General features: G+C 53.1%; 12 protein-coding genes across 12 annotated transcripts; 8 read left to right on the top strand and 4 right to left on the bottom strand.

Moving 5' to 3' along the window:
- Positions 1-838: 838 nt before the first annotated feature.
- On the top strand, positions 839-2,008 carry J4E78_002767 (uncharacterized protein; the record flags this gene model as incomplete). Its single annotated transcript, XM_049363412.1, has 1 exon — positions 839-2,008. The coding sequence occupies one exon, from the start codon at positions 839-841 to the stop codon at positions 2,006-2,008; it is 1,170 nt and encodes a 389-aa protein (XP_049224077.1).
- Positions 2,009-2,787: 779 nt separating this feature from the next.
- Positions 2,788-4,395, bottom strand: J4E78_002766 (uncharacterized protein; the record flags this gene model as incomplete). Its single annotated transcript, XM_049363411.1, has 1 exon — positions 2,788-4,395. The coding sequence occupies one exon, from the start codon at positions 4,393-4,395 to the stop codon at positions 2,788-2,790; it is 1,608 nt and encodes a 535-aa protein (XP_049224076.1).
- An 810-nt stretch (positions 4,396-5,205) lies between these two features.
- J4E78_002765 (uncharacterized protein) lies at positions 5,206-6,312 on the top strand (the record flags this gene model as incomplete). Its single annotated transcript, XM_049363410.1, has 1 exon — positions 5,206-6,312. One exon carries the CDS (start codon positions 5,206-5,208, stop codon positions 6,310-6,312), a length of 1,107 nt encoding a protein of 368 aa, XP_049224075.1.
- Positions 6,313-6,574: 262 nt separating this feature from the next.
- On the bottom strand, positions 6,575-8,759 carry J4E78_002764 (uncharacterized protein; the record flags this gene model as incomplete). The annotated part of the gene is made up of 2 exons (XM_049363409.1): positions 6,575-8,512; positions 8,568-8,759. The coding sequence occupies 2 exons, from the start codon at positions 8,757-8,759 to the stop codon at positions 6,575-6,577; spliced, it is 2,130 nt and encodes a 709-aa protein (XP_049224074.1).
- Positions 8,760-9,181: 422 nt separating this feature from the next.
- Positions 9,182-9,496, top strand: J4E78_002763 (uncharacterized protein; the record flags this gene model as incomplete). The annotated part of the gene is made up of 2 exons (XM_049363408.1): positions 9,182-9,215; positions 9,273-9,496. The coding sequence occupies 2 exons, from the start codon at positions 9,182-9,184 to the stop codon at positions 9,494-9,496; spliced, it is 258 nt and encodes an 85-aa protein (XP_049224073.1).
- A 477-nt stretch (positions 9,497-9,973) lies between these two features.
- On the top strand, positions 9,974-11,665 carry J4E78_002762 (uncharacterized protein; the record flags this gene model as incomplete). The annotated part of the gene is made up of 4 exons (XM_049363407.1): positions 9,974-10,214; positions 10,261-10,278; positions 10,328-10,616; positions 10,762-11,665. 4 exons carry the CDS (start codon positions 9,974-9,976, stop codon positions 11,663-11,665), a joined length of 1,452 nt encoding a protein of 483 aa, XP_049224072.1.
- A 285-nt stretch (positions 11,666-11,950) lies between these two features.
- J4E78_002761 (uncharacterized protein) lies at positions 11,951-12,595 on the top strand (the record flags this gene model as incomplete). Its single annotated transcript, XM_049363406.1, has 1 exon — positions 11,951-12,595. One exon carries the CDS (start codon positions 11,951-11,953, stop codon positions 12,593-12,595), a length of 645 nt encoding a protein of 214 aa, XP_049224071.1.
- A 302-nt stretch (positions 12,596-12,897) lies between these two features.
- J4E78_002760 (uncharacterized protein) lies at positions 12,898-14,257 on the top strand (the record flags this gene model as incomplete). The annotated part of the gene is made up of 3 exons (XM_049363405.1): positions 12,898-13,223; positions 13,270-13,797; positions 13,861-14,257. 3 exons carry the CDS (start codon positions 12,898-12,900, stop codon positions 14,255-14,257), a joined length of 1,251 nt encoding a protein of 416 aa, XP_049224070.1.
- A 1,015-nt stretch (positions 14,258-15,272) lies between these two features.
- On the top strand, positions 15,273-15,874 carry J4E78_002759 (uncharacterized protein; the record flags this gene model as incomplete). Its single annotated transcript, XM_049363404.1, has 2 exons — positions 15,273-15,276; positions 15,504-15,874. The coding sequence occupies 2 exons, from the start codon at positions 15,273-15,275 to the stop codon at positions 15,872-15,874; spliced, it is 375 nt and encodes a 124-aa protein (XP_049224069.1).
- A 2,610-nt stretch (positions 15,875-18,484) lies between these two features.
- Positions 18,485-20,731, top strand: J4E78_002758 (uncharacterized protein; the record flags this gene model as incomplete). Its single annotated transcript, XM_049363403.1, has 1 exon — positions 18,485-20,731. One exon carries the CDS (start codon positions 18,485-18,487, stop codon positions 20,729-20,731), a length of 2,247 nt encoding a protein of 748 aa, XP_049224068.1.
- Positions 20,732-21,020: 289 nt separating this feature from the next.
- On the bottom strand, positions 21,021-22,042 carry J4E78_002757 (uncharacterized protein; the record flags this gene model as incomplete). Its single annotated transcript, XM_049363402.1, has 3 exons — positions 21,021-21,046; positions 21,096-21,229; positions 21,285-22,042. The coding sequence occupies 3 exons, from the start codon at positions 22,040-22,042 to the stop codon at positions 21,021-21,023; spliced, it is 918 nt and encodes a 305-aa protein (XP_049224067.1).
- A 197-nt stretch (positions 22,043-22,239) lies between these two features.
- J4E78_002756 (uncharacterized protein) lies at positions 22,240-22,676 on the bottom strand (the record flags this gene model as incomplete). The annotated part of the gene is made up of 2 exons (XM_049363401.1): positions 22,240-22,459; positions 22,513-22,676. The coding sequence occupies 2 exons, from the start codon at positions 22,674-22,676 to the stop codon at positions 22,240-22,242; spliced, it is 384 nt and encodes a 127-aa protein (XP_049224066.1).
- Between the last annotated feature and the right edge of the window lie 1,196 nt (positions 22,677-23,872).

Here is a 23,872-nt window from a genome sequence, read left to right as displayed (position 1 = left end):
TGTTTCAAGGCCGAGGTTTCGATGGCACAATCGTCTGAAGTATTGATCGGTTGCGCTGCGATGGGAAGGGCTGGTGTGAAGATGTTTGGAACTCGGCGTGCGCGAACATCTATTAGAACTGCAAATAGTTCCAGTTCAGTGGATTACTGGAGCATGATCTTCAGCGGAAAATCGGGATGCTGAAGCTTGGCTTGTTTAGGGCGTGGTCAAGAGGCGAAAGTGACGATGGGATCCATGACAAACAGCGGGTCCAAACCTCGTGTTTCTGTCAAGTAAGACGCACCTAGCGGCACCTGTACCAGCAGCGCCTTACCCAAAGATGTCTGGTGCTCAACTCGTACAGTAACCGTATCGCCTTCTGCCTTAAGGACTGATCTGCCGTTTCTCCTCATCACTATCACACGCTTCCAACGCCTTTTTTACCGACTTTACGGTTACGACTCCGCTTGTTTCGACTGACTCTTGCGAAGACCACACTCGTTGTTGAGATCACCCCGAACGACCAAACGAATAATTACGCTCGCTTTCTTTTCCTCGTCGGCAAAAAGAAACGAGAGCGTTGAACATTAGAAGTCTACAGGCTATCGATTCTCGGGCTGTGGCGTCAGACACCTGCAACCCAGCCACTCGGAAGCGACAGATTCTGTGTAAGCCTGCTCTCCAGTCCGCGACGTCTTCGCAATCACATCAGCCCATTGCGCTTTTGACTTCTTTTCTTGTACACAATTTACGGCCTTGATTCCAGTCATGACGACCTGCTAACACGCTTGTCGCAGTTTCTGTTCTTCTTCGCTGAGAATCCACCTTCGCTTTCGTTCCGCACGCCGATTCCACCACGATGCGTTCCTTCTGCCAGCTGGCCGTTTTGGCCCTGCCATTGTTCAGCACTGCCGTTGCGGCTTCACCAAACAAGCGAGACGACCACCCAAAGACCATCTATGCGACTGCACAGGAAGCGTTCCAGGACTTGTTGAACGCGCTGCCAGAGGAATCTCTACAAGCAGCATTGAGCGGACTGAAGGACTTCAAGAATGGCGTGTTTGAGTCGCACCACCGCGGTGTCGAACATGTCCACGAGAACAACCCAGCGCTCGCGACAAAGCTCATTGTCGACGCTGTCAACGACCTGAAGAAGAGGCAGGCGCCGGGCAATGGCACGGCTTCCGCCACTGAAGCTTCAACCCCACAACAGACAACCGAGGACGCGCCTTCATCACAGGCGAGCGAGGCTCCTCCACCAGCAGTCGAGACCACCTTAACGCAGGTTCAGACTCAACAGGGCACCACAGTCACCCAAGTACAGACCCAAACACAGCAGCAGACTCAACAAACACAACAAACACAACAAACACAACAAACCGAACAGCCCCAACAGTCGCAGCAACCCTCGGACGACGCACCCCCCTCCACCGTCACCAACACACAACAACAAACCACCACCCAACAAGCCACCACCACCGTCCGCCAAACCACCACCCAACGCCCCGCCATCATCCCCGTCGAAGCCACCATAACCGAAGACGGCACAACCATCGTCCGCACCACACGCGTCCTCTCCGAAGTAACCGCCTCCGTCCCCGTAACCCTCGTCCGCACAAACTCCCAAGGCAGCACCGTCACCCAAACCGAGAACCGGCCCGCCGTAATCCGCACAACCACCGATTCCGCAGGCCGCACAACGGTTACCACGTCTGCGGCTGACTACGCGCCTACCGCTGGTGAAGTACAAACTGCGACGGATGAGGCGGGAAGCACGTTTTTGACTACGTATACGCCTGGCGGTGGGCTCGTTAGCAGCATCAAGTTGATTACGACGACGGATGCTGAGGGGCGGCCGAGCACGATGACGAGTTATACGTTTGTGGATCCGATTCAGGCGACGCAGGCGAGTGGGGGTGATGGTGGGGATTCGACGGAGCAGCCGAGTGTGCAGACGGGTGCGGCGGGTGTGAATGGCGTGCCGTTTGCTGGAGCTGTGGGCTTGGGCGCTATGGCTTTTTTCTTTTAGATCAAGGCGAGCGAGCAAGTCACACGGCCTGTTTCATCTTATCAGCATGAGGAAGAATGAGAATGGGAAGATGAAGATGAAGATGAAGATGGAAAAGAGGGTATATATAACGAGAAACACGACTGCTTTGCATTTTCAGGCTTTTTTACTATCTTTGTTTGTATATTAGCGACGTCGCTCCTTTTTTGTTCGGTTCGATTGGTTTGGAAGATACCCGATACACGCTCCTTTATGATTTATATATATACGGTGGATGGATTTGCAGTTTGAGTTTGTAGTTGGAAAGGGGAAACGGTGTGCATATATGGTGTTTGGTGGGACGGAATCGGATGGGCGACTGGGTTAATAGTTTAGCATACATACACGGAGCGGATTATTGCTCTTTACTATCCTTCGGTATATATAATACTACGATACAGTTTCTAGGAAGATATGATTGGTGTGGATGCTGCGAGTTTTGTAACAGACGTAGAGCGGCATATTTGGAAGGTATGGCAGAGTGTCCACAGTGTGAGATGTATGAATCGGAAGTGCTGGAATGCATATGTTTATAGATTCTGATCTGAAATAGCTACAGAAAGAGAAGATATCGAGGGGTATTGATGTTAAATCAAACGCCAAGTGTGCCATGCTCAATCGCCCCATCCTACGTTTTCTCCCGTCCGTCCAGCTCTACGCTAGAGATCCAGGATAACATGTCCAAAGACCATATCCTCCAATCACCTTATGTATGATACAAACTCACCAACCATCTCCAATCGAATCCCAGCCCGCCTGCCTCAACGCGCCTTAGTAGCAATAAAATACTCCACACTCTCCCCCGCCCAACTAACGCTATTCGTCCCACTCTCAAACCTCTCCTCATCGAACAGTCCAGCAATACTCTGTTCGTTCCTAACCCCCTGTTTAGCACCCCCGCCAAAACTCTCCAAACTAACGACTTTACAACCCTGTTTCAAATCAAGAAACTTCTGCAACAGCAGATTATTCAGCGTCTCGCCAAACACCTTGTTGTTGACCAGCACAACGTCAGCGCGGCGGAGAACAGCGTCAATCTCAGGGCTTTCGAGGAAATCGCCCTCGATGAGCTCGATGCGGGGGAGGGCTATGTTCCACAGCTTCGCCCGCGCTTTGAGTTCAGAGGCTTGTTCTGTGCCGAGGGAGGCGGCGAGCTTCATCTTTTCGATGCCCCAGCTTTCGGCGCCGGTTTGGAGGGCGGACTGCAGGACGACGTTGCCGACGCCGGAGCCGAGGTCGACGAAGGTGTGGGTGGAGTTTAGGCCGGTTTGGGCGAAGATTTTGTGGACGAAGGGCGTCAGGAGTTCGCCGTAGGTTGTTTCTTTGCCTTCGACTTTGCGGAGGCGGTGGGCGTGCGGGGAGACGATGCGGTTGTAGCTTTGGGCGGTGATGCGTTTGACGAGGCTGAGGGGGATGGCGTGCATGTCGTCGAGGATGCGGGGTATCGTGCCGTTGGCGTATTGGTCTTTGATGAGCTTGTTGAACTTGGCGAGTTCTTGCTTGAAGAGTTCGGGGTCGTCTTTGGTTACGGCGCGCTTGAGCAGACGGACGGTGCCTTCGGCGTCGGAGGAGAGCTCGTTGGCGAGATCGGGCGGGAGGTAGTGCTGGATGATTTCCTCTATGCTGAAGTAAATGTCTTCCAGTGGACTGTACTCCTCGTCCACCTCTTTCCGGGCTACGGCCTCGAACTTTTCTGGTCGTGACAGGCTGGGGTACTGGAGTTCGACGGTGAACTTCTTCTCGCTACCGGGGAATGCGGACTTGTAGGCTTTCGCCCCATCGTCTTTCGTCATCTCGAAGCCGTGCTTCAGAGTGCTCTTCCCCGACACGGCCTTTTTCTTTCTAAATGCGGCGTTTTCTTGCGCCATCTTCATCATATCCGACGCGCCATTTGATGTGCCGTTCGCAGTTCCACTCGATGTGCCGTTGACGCCATTCGATTTCGCTTTGGCATCAGGCTCTACTATCCGTATACGTCGCTTCAAGTCCGGCTCGAGTGCGCGGTTCAGACTCATCGGCTCAGTGCTACTACTCGCTGGCCGCGTCTTCCGTCGCTTGACGCCCAGCCGGCTGGTATCCTCATCCTCGCTCGACTCATCGCTGCTGGCCCATTGCGGCGTGTCGGTGCCTTTACGCTTGTTGGTCTCGACACGCGACACGGAAACCGACTTGCGCGCGGGTTCCCGCGAGACTGTTTGCGAGCGCGGCGTGGACTGGTATCGGTTCGCTGGCGGGCCGGATGCGCTGTAGCTGCGAGTGCCGTTGCCGGGTCTCGCGTGCGGCGATGGTGAGGGGTTCGCTGTGGGGGCGGGCGCCTTCTTGACGAGGACGGTTCTCGTTTTGATCTTGGGTTTTCCGGGGACGAACATGACGGCAGCGCCAAGTTAAAGTTTGTAGGTGAAAGCAGGGTTGTATGCAGAAGAAAAAAACGGGGGATGAAACGCGGCGGGCCGGTGCAGATGTGAAGGAGCGTGTGGCCAAGGGCAGCCGGCAGTGAAAAGAGAAGGACGTCGAAGGGAAGGCAGCAGGCCGGTCAGCCAATACGGAGGGAGTCGCACGCGCAATGGACGAGATACGTGACCCAGCGACGCCCCGAGCCTGTACGCCACTGCACGTCTTACCGGGATCGTCTCGCCTATCCGTCTTGGCGCCGTCCCTGCTTCTGTCTACCGACCTGACCTCGCATCACTCACGCCAAGTATCATCAAAGGCCCGATATCGTCAATCTGGATAGTCGATTCAAAGACAGCTTCAATTGTAGTGGTGCTCTCACTCAATTACCGCCTTAGCACAGCCCACGCCACCATTCATTCAACGGATTGTTCGTGGACATCTGACTATTAGTAATCAACACCGCCAGCTTGACATACTAAAGTCGTATGACACGACCCTCCTATCACCCACCGCATTGAAGTATTCTGTATCAAGATCATGAGTTATCAACAGCGTAGTCTTCAATATGTAGAATATCAGCCAGCCAGGCCTTGTGTCTTCATGCCAGCCCTTCACAGTAGTCTCATGAACAAGGTAAAAGTTCAGCCTCACCACAATCATTCTCCAACCTCATCTATTGCGCCATTGCTCATTGTTTTGACATTCTCTCGTTATCTTGCTATTGTTATCTGCTGTTCTTGAACAAAAGTCGATCAGCTGAAGAGTCGAAAGCAGCTCTTCGCCTTATGCGTACTATCACTGGTGAACTCGTGGTCTGCGGTAATAGCTCAGATGTCCTAGAAGTCAGCCGAGGGGCCTTGGCAGAGAATTATGTGGACTCTGAAGACATGATCCCAACGGGTACCTTCACGTTGGGTTTACTGGCCGATGCGTCGATCGCACTTCGAAGAGAAGGCAGCGCGCTAGAGATAGTGGACGAAGACTCATGCTCAGACTTCTTGGGTCCCATCCCCCGAGCACGACGCCACGCCCTAGACCCCAGCACCTCATCATCCGTCAAAGCCTTCCTCGCGCCCCAGACAGACTCCCGCATCCCCCACGGCCCAGCCAACCAACCCCCAACCGACAAACTCCTCAAAACCGTCCCTACATCCCTCCGCAACCGCGCTAAATCGCTTCACGAACCTCAACCCCTGCCCTTCCGCTGGTTCCTCCCACCCAACGCGCGTTTCCGCATCGGCGACCCGGAAGCCTTTGCTGCCCTGCAGGTCAAGAATATAGAATGGTATGTAACTACCGGCTTACTAGTCGAAGACTTCACGGGTCTACGCTGGAACGCAGGAAGCTACACGTATCTTCTGTACTGGCATGTAGAAGGTATGCCAACACCTGACGGGGTTGCGGATGCAGGACGGAAGTGGTTGAGTATCAACCCAGGTTTCATGCGCGATTGGCAGAAGGAGAAGTGGGAGAGGGAGTTTGGGGATGAGGTGTTGGTTGTGGAAGATGAGCCTGCGACGCCGATTGTTGAGGGAGAGGATTTGGGGGCGATTGAAGTGGGTAATCCGGTTGGGAAGGTGGGTAATCGGCCGCCTACGCCGAGTCGAGAGAGGTGTCTTCTTCCGGGGTCTAAGAGCGCACTGAGGAGTAGCTGTCAGAGTAGACCGGTGTCTCCCTCGCCGTCACTGGTGTCTGATACTGGGTCTGAGTCGCCAAGGAGAGAGAAAAAGGTAAGATTGCTGAGGGAGAAGCGGAAGAGGATTGTGATGTGGGAAGCTGATGATGATTACGATGTGCCGGCAGCAGAGGAAGGTAAGTTTGTTGAGACGATGGTGGATGAGGTGGACACTCTGAGTGATAATGAGGGGAGGACGGCGAGGAATTGGGGATGATGTGATGAAGGAGATGGGAGAGAGAAGGCTTTCCTTGGATGTATGGCTAAAAGCACTAATTGCAATAATACCGTCGATATTCTCTGCCATTGGATCAAATATGGAAAGTGATACTGTTGAACACAGGTTCGCTGTTGAGCGAAAGCATTTCGCAACTCCATGTATTTTGGCGGTGGCCTATCTCCAAGGCACACGTGCTGCAAGTCGCACATTAAACGCCTACTAATAATCATACATCCTAGAAGAAAACCCTCCCAACCGATCAGCGACGTCGGTCCCGGCTACGGCTCCTCGCACTGCGACTCCTCCGCCTACGTCTATCCCTATCATCACGTCCCCTATCTCTGCTACGCTCGCGACTCCTCTCCCTAGGCTTGCGCTCGCGCTCTCGATCTTTATCCTCGGCCTCAGCAGCGGGAGCACCGCCAGGTTGATAGCAGTCAGACTCCAAACGCCTACTACCACGGTCTCTACCGCCGTCCCAGCGATCATAGTCTCGGGCCCTGTAGCCACGCGCACGATCACGGCTATCATCACGCTTGCGAGGCCGACTGTCGTCGCGCTTGCGGTCACGGCTGTCTTCACGCTTCCGAGCACTGCCACTGCCAGCACCTCCACCGCCACCGGGTACATAACGGTCGATGTTCTCGGGGCTTCTGGAGCGACGGCGGCGCCCGGATGCAGGCGTTCTCTCGCGCTCACGTCGGCCACCTCGTGAGCGAGAACGTTCTCTTTCTCTGCGACGCTCGTCTCGGGGTGGCGACGGACTGCGCGTTTCATAGCGTGACTTGCGGCGGCTGGTGTGAGTGTCTCGTGAGCGACTGCGACTCTCGCGACGGGACGGTTTCTCATCTCGGTCGTCGCGATCACGTCGTCGACCGTCATTTGAGGGCCTGTAGGAGTGTCTGTCATCCTCGCGTCGGGAACGGCGGTCGTCTTCGAAGCGCGAGCCACGCCTGTCGTACCGACTTCCGCGGGACTGCGATCGGTTTCTGCTACGCTCTCTTGTGCTGCGCGCGACACTGGGGGATCTGCCACGCTTCGAAGGCAACTCAGGTCGCTTGTCATCCCATCGGCCCTTGGACGCCTCTGTTGCGGATGGGGCATCTGTCATAGTGGTATCCTCATCCTTCGCAGCCGCATTTGGCGTACCTGGAGCGGGGGACTTTGCATCTTTGCTGGGTGACCTTTCAGGTCTGCTGTCAAGCCTGGCCAGTCGAGCCTGCACGGGATCGCGGGGCACGAGCGACTTGGGAGGCTGAGCTTTTCGCATAGGTGGTTCCAGTGATTCTGATCGCGGAAGCAGAGGCCTCCGTTGTCGTGAATTCTTCATCTGCTCACTTTCCTGTAGCAGGAGCGCCAATGCCGTCTCATCGTCAACTTTGATGTCTTCAGGCTTGATCGACAGACGGCGTTCAGGCGACCTGGTCTTTGTCCTGCTCCTTCGCCTGCTCCTGTCTCGTCCACGCCGGTCCCTTTCACGATCGGGAGTCCTGCTACGGCCACGACCACTGCGATGGCGACCACCGCGATCTCGGTCATGCTCCTCTTGTAGTCGGCGCTCTCGCTCAGCGTCTTCTTCGCGGATCTTCTTGAGACGGGCTTCTCGGCTCTTCTCATGCTCCTCTCGCTCCTTCTCGCGGCGTAGACGCTCCTCTTCTCTCTCCTTGTCAATTCTCTCTCGGTCCTTGCGTCGGCGCTCTTCGTCTTCCTTGTCGCGCTCTTCACGCTCCTTGCGCCTGCGCTCCTTCTCCTCTTGCCGCGCCTTCTCACGGGCTTCGTCCTCTTCCTTCTCGCGGCGCTTGCGCTCTTCCTTCTTTGCCCTCTCTTCACGTTCTCTCTCGCGCTCTGCCTCCAACTCCTTTTCTCGCCGTACCTCACGCTTTTCTCGGCGAGCGTCTGCTTCTTTGGCCCACTCCTCTTCGCTCTTGCTGCCTCGTTTCTCCTCTTCAGCAGCGGCCTCAGCGCCTATCTCGGCAATGCGGTACTCGCGCATTTTCGGTACGCCGTGCTCATCAATCAGTTTGTCCAGCAGAGTATTGACCGTGTTCATAATGTTGCCGTAGATGTCGCTGCGCTCGCCCGCGCCTTCTATAAGTGTAGTCGCCATGCGGGGATCCTTGGACAGCAGCGAGGGATTACGGTCGGTTTCGCGGTCGACGAGCTCCTTGAGGGCGGCTTGCAGTTCATCCTTAGCAGGCTGGCACGCGAAGGTTAGCCTAGCATATAGTAATAATCAATCGTTGGCCACCTACTCCTGACACGTATTGCTTCATCAAGTCTCTGCGTATGTCGTCGTATGCGCCCTTCTTACGGAACATGTGCACCAGGCTGTCGATGGCCGATCGCTTTGCCTGGGAAAGCGGGAGTTCCGATGGCCTCAACTTTTTGCGCATCGTCGCAGCTCCATCGCTTTCACTTGGGCGCTTGCGGCCGACTTCCGCCATGGTTGAGTTTACGTGATTGCGATCAGTCGTTTTGTGTCGTTTGTCTTGCAGCCCGGCGCATCAAGACGGGGGTGGGAAAGGCTGGCGAGCAGCGGATGACGTAGGGGGCTAAGCTGGTACGCCAGCTCAAAATGGCAATAGTGAATGGATTGTAGAGCGAAAGCTAAACAGTGAGCGACAATATCAGGAGAGGCGCGAAAGCGGCATTGTCGCGGAGGTGAGGTCGGCGGACCTTGGTTCCGCATCCGCGTGGGTGGTTCGTTCTTGGCGTTCCGGAGCTTGACGATGGAGCATCGCAGCCCAGAAACCCAGTACTGGTACAGCGGTGACAACGCGCCCTCACGACACCCGCCCCGATTGCTGCTGCAGCACAGAAGGAGTCTTCTACACCGACACAACTACCACGACTACACCCGCTCACCATGGTCCACAAGATCCTCTTCTGGAGCGGTTTCGGTATGTCCCCAACCGCCCGCGCACACCCCAAGGGCCTCTACTGACGACATATACCAGGCGTTGCCGCCCGGCTATGGCAACTCGGCATTGAGATGCGCCCGCTCTTCAACAAGGAATCCCTCTGGGTCTACCCTCTCTACGCCGGCGCCGGTGGCAGCTTCGGCTACTGGCTCACTGGCGTTGAGAACCGCCAATTCCGCCTTCTAGCCGACCGACGAGACGCTCTACTCGAGAAGCGAGCGCGGAGGAAGGAGCGCGAGGAGGCCGCTGGTACTTCTTAGGCGGCCGTGGCCTGCAATGGCAAGAGACAGTGGTGTGAGGGGTAGGGGAAGCTGAGATGGGCACCATAAATCCGTCCAGAGCGTCATCTCGACTACAATGGGACGAGACTGTCATGCGCTACTTCCAGCGTCCATGGCGAGCGTATCTGGGCATGCAATATGAGCGGGGTTGGATGCATTGAGAGCAGCCTCTACCACATCTTGGCTGGCAACTCGTTCTGTACAAATTTCATTTCAAACCAACTACAAATGCAAAATCTCCATGAAACCCCTCGTGCCAAATTGTGCTCAAAATGCGAGATATTGCCTAGTCGCGTAACGCGTGACACCCTAATAGATTAGTGCATGACTCCTGCCTCTGCTATTCTGAGCTCACGGAAGGACATCCACCTTTGCGAACACCCTGTCAACATCACCATGACTTGATAAACCCGCGCCACGACCCATGTGGTCAACCATCATTGTACGCATCTCGTCATGTCTGCCGAGAACTTCCTTTCGCCCAACGGCGACCACGCAACGCCGTCTTCGCCGATGTCCAACGGCAACCTTAAAAGCAAAGGCATCGTCGTGTTCTCGGGCGGAAGCGCTGCAAACAATCTAGTCGACGTGTTCAAGAAAGTCAGAGAAGACAAGAGATGTCCGCTGAGCTATGTCATCCCTATCAGTGACAACGGCGGCAGCTCGTCTGAGCTGATACGCGTCTTCGGAGGACCAGGTATGCGCCGTCCGAGGCAGGAACGACACAACGTTGACACTTGCAGGTATCGGTGATGTGAGAAGTACGCGAATATTCTTCGAGAACAATGATCTAGATGTTAACCTTTCTAGGTCGTCTTGTTCGCCTAATCCCGGATGACCCCGATCACGATGACAGCGAGAAAGCAGCTATCAAGACCTTCTTCAACCATAGACTGCCCAAAGAACGGTCTTCGGCCCGAGATGAATGGCTGCAGATTGTAGAGGCTGAGCATGCACTCTGGACGAATATCTCGACGGCGAAGAAAGAGCTCATACGATCGATACTCAATGTTGTCGCATACGAGATTGTCAAGCGTCGCCGGCCCTCATCGAGTTTCGACTTCTCAGGTGCAAGTATCGGTAACTTGTTTCTCACTGGGTATGTGATTGATGCACTACAGCATTGTGCTTTTCCCAACCATATGATCGATCAATTCCCGATTTCGTTGTTTCCGTCACGTTTATCATCGCGTATCTTCTTCAGCACCTACCCGCATCAAACTTCTCGAAACTGACAGCTCTAGTGCTCGACTCTTCACTGGCTCATTTGAGTCAGCCATCTATCTACTCTCCAGCATCTGTTCTGTGCCCAGTCACACATCAGTCTTACCGGCGATCAACACCAACTTCACGCACCACATCTCAGTCAGCCTCGCAAACGGCGACACCATCACCGGCCAGAACTCCATCTCCCACCCTTCTATATCAACAGCCCTGGTATCGGGAGGTGCACCAATAATCGATGAGACCGAACAGCACGATCGAATCGAGGATGCCAATTTACCCGGATCTTTACCCACTCTTCGGAAGCAGTACATTACCTTCTCTAAAGCGGACGAGGAGGAGCTGCCAGCCAGAATCGAAAGGTTGTGGTATATCAATCCCTATGGCCAGGAGATCCGACTTTCCGCGAACCCAACGGTTCTCAATGCATTGAACGACGCGCAGGCCGTGATATACAGCATCGGCTCGCTCTACACATCCATAATCCCCTCATTAGTCCTCAAGGGTATCGGCGAAGCCATCAGCAACCCCGCAATCCGCTATAAGATCCTCATCCTCAATTCGACCATCGATCGCGAGACAGGACCGTCGTCCAACCCCTACTCCGCCCTTGATTTCGTAGCCGCTATCGCAAAAGCATGCGAAGACTCCAAGAGCGTATTTGGGCCTCTGGACAAGAGTCAATACAAGAAGTATGTGACGCACATTATACATCTCCAAGGGCCAGGGACGCCGGCAGTCGATCGAGACGAGCTTAAGAGTATTGGCATTGAGCCTATTCGCGTCTATGGGAAGAAACATGAAGGCGAGAACTTTGTTAGGTACGATGGTACGGCTTTGATTCAGGCGCTTGAGGTTACGATGGGGAAGAGGGATCCGAGGATGCCTAGTCGGAGGAATACGCTGGAAGGGCCGGCGAGGTGAATGGGGATTCTCTTCCCATCATATTTCGAATCCAGTCCTGCTTCCTTCCATATTACGTTGTAGGTTGTGCTCTTATTGCCTTATTCTTGCCAACGGCAACACTTGCCGTACGCCCCACCTCGGTCGCTAAGAACGAAGACCAAGCGCCTCTAGCTTAATTGCTGCCTGCGCTCTCGCCTTCTAGCGCCAAGTATAAAGTCGTTCACGTACGCATTGCTATGTCCATTTCTCGCCAGCTTCTGTCACGCTGCCCAGAACTTCAAACCTAACCCTCATTCTCCCACAATGCTAATTCAAACCCCCGTTCCCGATGAACACAAGAGCATCATGAACCATGACGCATTCGACCGGCTCTACTGGTCCGTTCTAGACCCAGCAGGCATATCAAGCGTGCAAGTCGCCGAAGACAACGAAGACGCTTCCCCATCTTCCAGAGCCTACCTACCCAACCACCCCATCGCCCTAGAACCAGCAACAATAACCAACGCTAACAAACTCATCTTCACCGCAAAGGACCTCGGTGTACACGCCAGTGAATGCCACATGTGGAGCGACGGCTTCGAAGAACCAGAAGACGGGGTTGAGAACCTAGAAGATGCCTGGAACTACTTCGTCATCGAGACGGAAGATGGCAGCCCGCTGCTCATCCGCGACGTAGTGAACCAGTTCCACGCCTGGGCAAATCGCCCCTTTATCGAAGACAAGATCCGGGAGTCGCTACTTTATTTGTACAACTCATGCAGCGACAACTCAAGCCATGTACCGAAGGGTGTGAAGATATTCTTGGAGTCGGTGGAACAGTATGGGAGTTACGAAGACGCGTGTGCTCCTGTTGTCTACATGAACTTGTGGGTGGAGGGGTATGAAAATAAGGATGCGCAATACTTTTGGAAGTCGCGTGTTAATCCTCGGAAGTACTCGGTGGAGTAATCCATTTCCGACTGCTTGAGTGGGTGCCATCGTGGCCTTTGTTGGTTTTATATGTGCCAAGCAGGTATCTCTGTACTAAGTGCAGATCCTTCTCTTTCGGGTCGCCCCTTCTTCCCGTCCCTCTGTCGTGCCACTCCAGACTGACCTATGATGCATCGCAATCTACACGGCTATAGCCTCCTCGCAATGTTAGGGACGCAAGTGTTCCCGTTGAAAGTGCATATATCTGGCTGCTAGCCCCATAACCTTTACCAGCTTTCTCATAGCGCAGACCTTAACAACTCCATCATCACTCAACTGTCATGGGCTCCATATTCTCGTCAGTCAATTCACCCGAGTCTTCGAAGCCAGACTCTCGACCTCATTATGATGGCCCGAATCGATACCCGTATGTGCGTAACGGCCAGCTTGTCCCCGTCGAAGCGAATCCCACCATTTGGTACGAGAGCTTGTCTGAGGCTGCGGACTGCGTACAACACCAAGACAAGGACAAAGTCATCATATTCACCCCCATCTGCGATGAAGACAACGGCGAATATCCAGACCCCAGATCGAGGCATGGCTGGCCAATTAAACGCTTGCGAAAGGCGTACGAGCTGCTCGGTGGACCACACCCGCGCATCGTTCGGTGCGTATGATTCTGCTCGTGTACTTGGCCGCGCTCAATTGTTTAGGTATATCGGTGCGCTATACAGCACTTCGGGTGATGGTATAGTGATTGAGAAGCTGGAACCAGGCCAGCTCACGAGGGTTGAGGTGCCTGCGATGACAGTGCCTGTAGTTGCGCAAACGATGTCGCACGACGATAAGATTATGTTATCGCTGTATTACCGATGGGCGATACAGGCACTCTCCGCCTTCCGGTTCATTCATGCTAGATCCATGTGCATTGGGTTCTTCTCATCGCAACTCGTGTGGATACGCCCGGACTTCTCGCTCGCAGTGGGTGGATTCATCAGCGCCAGTGCACAGGAGATAGAGGATGAGCTCTGGAAAGATACTGAAGAAGACACTAAGGCGGCCCGACGAGAAGCTAACTTCATAGATGAAAATGGACGAGAGATAGAGAGCACCGCTAGCTGCGGTTGGGACGAGGGTGAGTGGGCAGCGGACGACATGATATATGATATGGTACATTATGAGGATCCTTTTGATGAAAGTTACTACACAGGAGGTGTACAAGGGAGTGTAAAGGCAGATCTGTGAGTATGCGCGAATCACGGTGTACGCACAAAAGATTACTGACCCTTGTCTTCGCACTCTAGCTTCTACTGGGCTACATTCGTCTGGCGACTCATGACGAACGACTTCACTGCTGTATCGCCATCGCGTCGTGGGCCTTTTCGTGGACTATGGGAGCCTGCGTGGCCCATGGAAGGAGGCTACAAAATCGAAGACTCGCCAAATATATCCAACATTATCGATGAGAGAGAACGGCGCAAGCTATTCCAACAGCTAGAGAGAGCTCGACTGGGACATGTCCTGGTTGGCGCTTGGAATAATCGATATGGCAACGTGGATGAGGTTGTTCGTGATATCGAGTTGGCAGCAGTCGAGGTGGGCATAACCATCTCTGGCGACGAGGTTGACATTGGTGAAAAGTGGGAGAATGTGTTCGAGTTCAAGGACGAGAAGCTGGGTTTCAAAGTTAGACCTGATTAGGACACGCTTGTTGGTTTTGAATGTGCCAAGCAGGCATCATTGGCACGGTTCACGAGGCGGAATGGCGCTTGCCTTAATCGGCGACACGTGGGTTGGTGTATATAGTACTCAATGTATCGCGATTTAGAACTTCCAGCATCTTTTCTCGTGCTGTCTAATGGGTTCAGCAATTTCATTCTTCAATGGGCCACAGCCTGAGGACGAAGAGCGCGCGGTTGGAAGACACACTATGTCGCTCAACCGTGTCTACCGTACCCCTACGCCCCTCGAAGCCAGCACGGAGCCAGGGGACACGAAGAACTGGTACTGTGATTTCTGGCGACATGTCTGTGCAGTGCCTCACAAAGATGGGAAGAGCATCATCATCTACGAACCTAAGGAGACGCAGCATCCGGATCCAAGGGTAAGACCAGAGTGGGCGAGCAAGCGGCTACGAAAAGCTTATGAACTTCTTGGAGAGGGCCATCCACGGATTGTTCGGTATGTGCAGCGAGGGGTTAGTACTGTGTTGACGTTAACGTTATGGTAGGCGTACCGGCCTTGTGAACAGCGACGCCGGCAACGGGGTGGTTGTCGAAAGATTAACACCAGGACCACACTGGGGTGATCTTCCTGCCATGACTTTGCCTGTTCCCAAACAGCCTTTAAGAGAGGACCGCATCATGTTGGCTTTGTATTACCGATGGGCTTTGCAATCACTGTCTGCCATTGCCTACTTCCACTCTCGCTCTGTATACCTGACGTTCTTCTCGTCAACTAACGTATGGCTGCGCTCTGACTATTCCCTTGCTATCGCGGGATTTATCAACGTCGACGGGCCAGAGCTTGATGCTGAGAGTAGGCGAGACGCTTGGAACGAGGCGAAGCGGAGCGAGAGACGAGAGCGAAGATACAGGGAATGGCATGATGCCGGGGCTCCTATCTCAGTATGTCCTGAGTATGGAAGTGAGGAAGAGAGCGAGGACGGGAGCGAACAAATACCAGAACTCTTCTCCTACCCTTGGGATACTTGTGAATGGGTAGGAGATGGTGGCGCGATACACTACGAAGAGTATTCCACCGAGCCCCCTGAGCAGTGTGGAAGCCATCGTGGGTCTTTGTAAGTATCATTACCCTCACATTCGTCGAGACATTTACAACGGGTTGCTAACTACATGATCGCGATAAAGGTTCTACTGGGCGACCTTTGTCTGGGAGCTCATGACGAATACCCAAACGGCCGAAGCGCATTGGAAACGGGGCATAGAGTGGGATCCGTTGTCTTCGCCTGAAGGCGGCCCATCAAAGCCAGGAAAAGATTGGCGTGATCAGCTCCAAGTGCTAGAAGAGGCTAGGCTTGGAAGTGTCTTACTCAAAGCCTGGAAGGGCGAATACGAAAGCGCAGAGCAAGCTGCCGAAGATGTCAGAAAGATTGCGGAGGATATGGGTATCAAGATCTTCAGCAGTGCGTCGGAAGTTGATGACGCTTGGACGAACGTATCCCAGCAGGATGAAGTTGATATCGGCGAGCCTTGGGAGGATGTTTTCGAACTAGACGAAGCCAAAGAGAGGTGGGGCGCTCGAACGCTTAGGTTCAAGCGGCAAGGCACGCATGTGAATTTGCCTGTGGCAGGATAGAAGGCAAGACCAGGGCCATAAGTCGGCCGTGCTTGTCGTTACGTATCGGGCGCGCACTTTATCCAGTATGCATCGTGTTCGAAGACCCCGTTCTGAGGCGAGAAATATCCGTATCCTCCTCGCTCATGGTCCTTCAGTACTCTTCATGCATGATTGCAAGCGAAGCAGGCAGTTGGTGGCGACAGGTAAACGAACCAGGCTGCCATCGTAATTTTCTGAGGCTCTGCAACGCTCGTTATGTGACACACCATGACACCCCCGCGCATGCATTACCTATCGCCCGACGGATCAAATTATCAAGAAACCTGTCTCTGGCTGCTGGAAGGTCATCCCAACGTGCTCTCATCGGATCGTCTAGTGTTGATCGCAAGCTGTCAATCACTGCTTCGGAGTGTGTAACCGAAAGCGTGATTAAGATCGTCCTGTAATGCCACGCCATCTTGCCTCTGCCGCGGCCTGCCGGATGTAAGAGCTTGGCTGTCGAAGGATCAGTCTGGCGGTCAAGGCAACGATACCAAGTCGGCGGAATGCTGCGTTCGTGCGGGGTGGGTAGCTAAGCCGTGATGCTCGCCCGTGTCTCAGATATGTACGTACCCGCAGATCGTACCAGCGAGATGCCGAGCCTCTCAAGTGCCGTGTGGCTCGGAGAGTAATTTCATACCGATCAAGATGTTTCGTGCTTCCGGCGTGCTTCAATCTGTTCATGGGCAGATTTATCGCTACCAAGTCTGGTGCAGGATTGCATCCTTGCTCAGGTGGCTGTTTGTGGGCGCATGATTTCTCGGTAGAACGCACTTGTGTGACTACTTGCTCGGGCCGGAGACTTGGTCATGCTCCTCAAAACGCAGGAGAGATGGTTCAAGCCGACAGATCCGGTCCGAGACTGATATGGAGGATTTTCATGATGGAAGTGCATGACCGAGGGCGTGTCTGCGTCCGGTGAGCGAAGATCTTGGAGCTTAATGATGTTGTATATCTATCGCGGCTACTCGTAAGAGCTGCAGTCGCTCTCGCCTATTAGAAACGGTTCTGGAACACGGTTGTGGTGTTGCAACCCAGACGTGCATAAGGCTGCGTGTCAAAGATGTCATCCAGCCGCGTATATGCATGTCATGCGCGGTGGATCCGGTGTGTTCGATAGGCTTCCAAATGCGATCAAGTCCGCGAGCTTCCGGCAAGAAGGACATTGGTCGGATAGAGAGCTGAAGATTGGAGGGCGGCACGAGGTGCATGGAAGGGCGTCGAACTGCAGCAAACAGGTCGACAGCAACTCGATGTGCAGTAGTAGATCGACGCTGCGCGAACGCGCGCTGAGCCGCACCGCAGAACGGTCTGAAGTCCATGTCGGAGTGTAGGTGGATCAAAATCGGATGGAAAGATCGAATCGCACTGCGATACACCAAAGGGCGCTGTGCCAGAAATGTTTGACATACGACACGCCCAGCAGTGATGCAAGCGGGGCTGAGTGGCATAAGTGCAGACACAGTTAAGGGGTTTACATGCCTATCACCAGGTACAACTACCAGTGACTGCAAAACTTCGGTGTAACCAGCGGGTTCTTACCTCGACTTGTGGGTGGTGATTGGATGCATTGGCCGAGCGGAACGAAGGGCAAGCAGGCGGGTTGGACGTCAGCAGGACGCTGTCTCAGCCATCGATAGTCGTTACTCAAAGAAAGAGTCCTCATCTTTCCCGTACACCTTGCGATGGTGGCTTGTAGTGGTCAGTTGCCTTCTTTTGGCTGGGTCGCGGCGAAAGGGGTGTTGAGCCATGCACGGACCAAAAGCGGGGTCATGACGCCCCGTTAGCGTGGTCAATCAATGATCGCTTCTTCCGCACCGGCACCGTGAACGTTTCTCCCACTTCGACGACTTCATCCATTGATTCAGCTCCACGGAGGGCAGGCTAACAAAGCAAAAGTTACATCAATCATTCGCGGCGAATCCCAACAATTGCAGCTGTAATGCATATGCGACCTTATCCAAACACCACCACCATCAGGCTGCATGCAACAACAGGCAGCCGCTATGAGTCCTCAAATATGCATGCGCATGGCTTATGCATATTTTATACGATCTTTAACTGGTCCGGTCAAAGTTGAGTCTCAAGACTTGTAGCAACGAAGCTATGCTGCGCGTTCACGCAAGAGGGCGGGGTTATTTGCCTGTTTGTCACCCTCAGCCTGGTGGCTTAGACCGGTGAGAGCCTTGATATCACCCTCAAGTGGGGCTTGCGAGTGCCCTTCAATACGACCAATTAACGCTTGTTTCATGTATATCCCGGAGAAACGACTGGATGTGGCTGTTGTACTCCTAGAGGGACCACAACCTCGCTTGCATCAACAAAGTGTTACTACTGCTCCGGGCAAAGATCAAGAGCTACAATCTTGCAGTATGACAAGAAATTTCCCAATCTATATCTTCGGTCAACGTCCTCCTGTTTCTGCCTTAGACTTTCTAGTTCGCCTTGTCATTCACTTCCCGTGTCTTCATCACATTGCTCTGCCTGTTTCGATCATCGGCATCAAGTCTCCAGTCACTTGAGCATCTAGCCATCGGCTATACTTCCTTCGTTGAAGATATCCCTCCCATAACCTCTACGAGTCATTCAATGGCGACTCCACAGCAGGCACAGTACCAGGGTCATGTACCCCATCAACATCAGAATGTCAGCCAACCACGACAAGTCCCGAATGGGCAGCAGCAGAGCTCTGGACAACAGCAGAACTTTGGACAGGCCCAGCAGAGGCCAGCTCAGTCCCAACAGCAACATCTAAACCCATACGCCAACTACGATCCCCAATTGGCCTCCTTCATCTTAGAGAAGCCGAGGAACGCCACTTCCTGGGAGGATGCCACACCTGAGCAGCAACACGTCGCACTCCAGGAACTCCACAGCGAACTGCACAAGTTTCGTCGAAACCATAATAACGTCAAGAAGGCGATGAACGAGATCCCTTCTCCAAACTGTCGCCGGATCATCAACGAGCTCGTTGAGGACCAGAACGTTGAGCTTGCGAGGTATAATAGAACTATCCAGTACAGAATCGCAAGCGTTGTAAACAAATGGCGCTCGGTCAACCGTCGCGAAAGGCAGCTGGTGCGTGTAGACATCATTCTGGAGACCGAACCTTCTGGGTTTAAAGAGCCTATGCAAGCGAGAGCTGTGGTCGGAGGTGCGAGCAATGGACCCCAAGATGCAAACAAGAACAAGCAACCAGGAAACCCGCAAGGTCAACAGTTCCCGAACCCCTCTAGCAACCCCGGCCAAAACATGCCACAGCAACAAAGACCTCCCCAACAGCAACCACAACATCCTGGTACGCAAAACTTCGGCCAGCATCCTTCAAACCCGGGCCACATGAACCCAATGGCAGGTCCTCCTGGAGGTCCTCCTCCTCCACCCCCGCCTCCGGGGATGCCTGCATCACACGACATGGGTCGTCCACCACCCCCACCGCATGGTGGAGCGGGCCCACCCATGCCGGGAGCGCCCATGCAGCATCCTCCGCCTCCTCATGGCCAACCCCATGGCCCGCCCCATGGTCAAATGCCAATGCCTGGTGCGTTTCCGGACCAGATGCATATGCCGCCAGTTGGCATGAGGCACGTCCCAGGCTTGAATTCTGATCACCTCAGGCATCACAAGAAACACCACAGGGTTCGTCACGATGTTTCTGGCTCATCGTCCGACAGTGACTCCTGGGAGTCTGAGTCGGAAGATTCCAGCTTTGTCAACATTGAACATGATCATATAGATGTTGATCGACGTGGACGAGGACGTCAGCGGCCCGGCAAGAGATCGAAGAAGACTCAGAGACATCGATCACTCAGCAAAGCTAGAGCCCTCAGCCGTAGTCGTAGCCGAAGCCGTGCACGCAAGAACAACGTCGATCCATATATTGCAAAGACTACCCGTCGACACCGCACTTCAGACATAATCGATGATCAACGCAATGGTAGGCATAGCCCAGAGTCCTTCACTACCGACTCTTCTCGGTCTTCTCACAACAAAGTGCCGCCTGTTCATATCCACTTGAGCACCAATAATATTGTGGAAGACCGAACACGTTCCGGCAATGCCTCACCAGTTGGTCTCTCCAACGAGAAGAAGAAGAGATCTGGAAAGTATTACTCCTCGCACGACATGGCTAGGGAGACCTCCAACTCATCATCAGACCGTGGAAGCGGCACCGAGTCTATGAACACTACATCTGCCCACACAGCAGATGATGGTATCTTTGACACTCCTATACGCCGCCGCCCTTCTTTCACGCACGTTCACCGTCGTCAGAAGGTCTCTTATGGAAGAAAGTCACCAAATGTGTTCGGCCAGCCGCACGCCAGCCACATCTATGACGAAGACATTGACCATCGTCGGGTACAGAAGGTTAGATACCACAAAGAGACAGTAGACGACTACCCACACCCCCGAAGCCCACGCGCACACATACATGAGCCCGAGTCGTACTTCGACGACTATCCAGCTCATGCTGTTCGCCCAAGCCTGCCAAACCGCCGCGCAACCCTGGCCAACCCACCCAATATCCACAATCCTTTTGCGCAGTCTCACTTTCCACCCAAACCAGTGCGCGCCTCATCATACCTCGCGGATAGGCATGAGCAAGGCTACAGCTACCCCCAGCCACGCGCGATTGGAGACCAAGACGAATTGGATGCGCGATACGCACTCAATGACATCCACGCAGCTCTTGAGCACATCCAGGACAAGAAAGAGCGATCGGCCAGACGCTCGAATATGATGGGTAGGAGGGACTCAGCCTTCCAGTATGAAGATGATGAGTGGCATGCTAGGGTGCCGTTGAGTGGGCGACGTGGAGGTTATGGTGGGTACTAGGTGATACGCATGTTCTTTCGTTCTCGCTTCTCTTCTCGATGCTTATGTCTTTCTGATGAGTGTGTCGGTTCTTCGGCGATACGTTCTGGCTGGTGTACAGCTTCTACTCAACTCTTCACGCGGGGTTCTTCGGCTAGGGTACATCATCACAGCGTCATGAGTCTTTCGTTTTTGGATTAACATCTTGAATATACTATCTCAATCTACATCGCATACCCGCATTGGTTACATTCTCTTCAACATGACAATTTGATACCGAGTGAACCAAGTCCACTAGCCCTGATCCAGCTCAGACGGTGTGAGCACCTTTCTTAGCTCTCTTCAATCTCAGCATGGATGCTGCTATCCTTCATAATACACTCACCATACACGGCGAGTAATGACTCAAGATTAGTCTTTGCATAAAAGTGATTTTCAACGAGAAGACCACTTCGAGCATAATACGCTGCTTCTTTGTACTTTCCCTGCACGAAGTTGTTGTCCGCGAGCATATTGTATCTGGATGGGACACATTAGCATGACATGAAGAGTACGATCGGGCCCGAATACTTACGCAGATGATAGCAACCAGTCGCGTACGCCCAGTTCGTGCAGTAGATCGACGTAGATGCGAAGCTTTGCGCAGGAGATTTGACCTTCCACATTACTATAGGTGGAGCACAAAGTTCGCTCCGACGCGTCCGGCTCGAGCGCAGGCGCACATGCTTTGCAACTGCAGTCGAAGCCCCATCCTAGCATCAGTGCTGCTTGGCGAGCATCTCTGCTCTTTTCCCAATCGTCCGCGATGTAGTTGATCAGGATCTCTTCACCAGCGTCTATCTGTCGCGTAGCAACTAGTCGGCCATACCCTCTAACATCTGCATCATGCTCGTCGATATAAAGTACTGCATTGGGGATGCAGGAGTGGTTGGCGAAGGATATCGTGCGATAGACAACTAGGCGAGTGTTGTCATTACATGCAAGGGGACGAGTTGGGAACTTGAAAGCGTTATACCGACAACGATCTACAAGGTGCTCGACGTCTGTAGCCCTGGTCTTCGAAGTATAGAGCTTGTGGAAGGCTTCTCGGTCTTGCCAGCTTAGCCGGTTGTATGCGGTCGTCAAACGCGTAGTAGTTTTGTTGACCTCTTCGTCGTAGAAAGCGATGACTTCTCTGTTCTGCTCCTCGGTCCGCTTGCGTGTCTCGCATTGGAAGAAACCGTATTCGTCGAGAATGAGGGCGCCTTTCTTGAAGTCTTGCTGTGCCACAAGGCCATTACCCGCAACAACGTTGGCATCAGTGACGCGTACCTGAGGATGATTTGCTGCCATGTTTATCGTGTGGTTGATGACTTTGACCCGTATGGACGATGTGTGAAGTCTATCAACGGACGTTGGATCGACCCTTATATCCCGTCAGCTGCGGCAGTTTGCTGATCTGGAAGCACAAACAGGAGTCTGGTTTGAGAAAGAATCATCGACACGCTCATTGTTCAGGAAGAAATACAACAAATGATCATATGCAAACACTACATAGGTAGGATCGAAAAAGGACCCATGGCCGCCTTGTTGTACTCCTCAAGCAGCCTTTCGTCCTCCTCGTGACACTGTCCTATTATCTCGTTTAGCTGCGGTTTGCTAGGCGTAGCAATAAAGAAGTTCTTCTCGACGATTAGCCCTGCGTGGGCAGTTTGCTTTGCCTGCGCGTAGTCTTCCTTTCCGAAGTAAAGTCGTGCGAGTTCTAGACATCTGTTCGAAAGTCATCAGTGGTGTAGTCATGAAGAGTAAGTGGTTTGACTTACGCGTTGGATAGGTCTGCGTCCCATCTGCCCAAAGAAGTAAGAATGTTGATGTAGCCCGCCAGATTCATGATGCTGTGATTCTTCTCCTCCTCAGTTACTGCTGCTACCATAGCAGTGATGTTGGTCCTGTATTCGCGGACTAGATTGCGCGAGATCGTATCCATAGCGGTAAACGGGTGTGTACACCCGTTGCACAAACACGTGAATCCCCAGTGATGGTTCAGTACAGCGTTTCGAGCTACATGGTTACCGAGCCAGTCGCGTTCCATGTAATTTACAAAGATCTCGGCTCCGTCTGGGATTGCTCTAGTTGCTACAAGCCTTGCCTGGCCTTCCGGAAACACCGTGCGGCGAGGCCATATTTCGATGGTAGCGTTTGGAACACACGAGTGGTTGATGGAGCTGATGTCTTCATACACTACCAGGTGTGTTTTGTTATTGCTGGCATTCACGAAGGTGAATGCGTTGCGTTCGAAACGATCGACGTATCGATCGAGTGTAGAACCATGGGCTGGCCGGGGCCAGAGCGTACGTAGTGTTTTTCGCTGCTCTAATGTAAGATCGTTCACAGCTGCATAGATGACAGAAGTTGCATGTATTCGTTGAGCAGCATAGAAAGTGTCGACGGTATTCTGGTCGGACCACTGATTTTCAGTACTACCGGTGTTGCAGGAGACAATGGGGTCTTCCGTGAGTATGAGGTCGCCCCGTCCAAGTGATCGATTCGCAAATAAACCGCGCCCTCCAAGTGGGCTGTTCTGGGTTTGATAGTTCATTTGGAGCTGCTGATGAGGTAGTGTCCGTTTCTGGCTGTGAAGCTCTACCTTCTGCTTGTGAATGCTGCATTATATGTGCTGAGCACCGAGACAGTTCCATTGTTAGCAAGCAACTTTGTGTTAGACTCCATGTAAGACATGAAAGTGAGATCAAGACACATGTTCGAGAGCAGATGAAGTGACGATACCTAGGCAGCTCATCTGGTTTGCGCAACACCGCAGCGGCAGTGGCCACGCAAAGGCTGGTGTATTTTGTGAGCGAAGTCCAGATCTAACGATCCGCGGATCATTTCGTATATCAGAGTCAGTTGTGTGACAGCGGTCTCAGGCTCCGCGGTGGTGCTGCAGGCTCAGGAAAAGAAGTAGAGCTCCTAACCCCAAGTTTAACAGTCAGACTATTTTTGCGCTAAAATTGCCTCTAATACATAACCTAACGCATAGCCTACTCTACTAAAGTTTACTAGTAGTTTTATATTATTACTAATAATTATAGTATATAATATAGTATTATTACTAACACTTATACATAGAAATAATATATTATTATAAATGTTATAGTACTATTTTTATATTACGCATAATTT

The sequence above is a fragment of the Alternaria triticimaculans genome (assembly GCF_023758025.1).
Source record: "Alternaria triticimaculans strain BMP 0046 chromosome Unknown scaffold_3, whole genome shotgun sequence".
NCBI classification, from domain to species: Eukaryota; Fungi; Ascomycota; class Dothideomycetes; order Pleosporales; family Pleosporaceae; genus Alternaria; species Alternaria triticimaculans.
The sequence above is the reverse complement of the archived record's forward strand: the minus strand, read 5'-3'. Positions and strand labels throughout refer to the sequence as shown.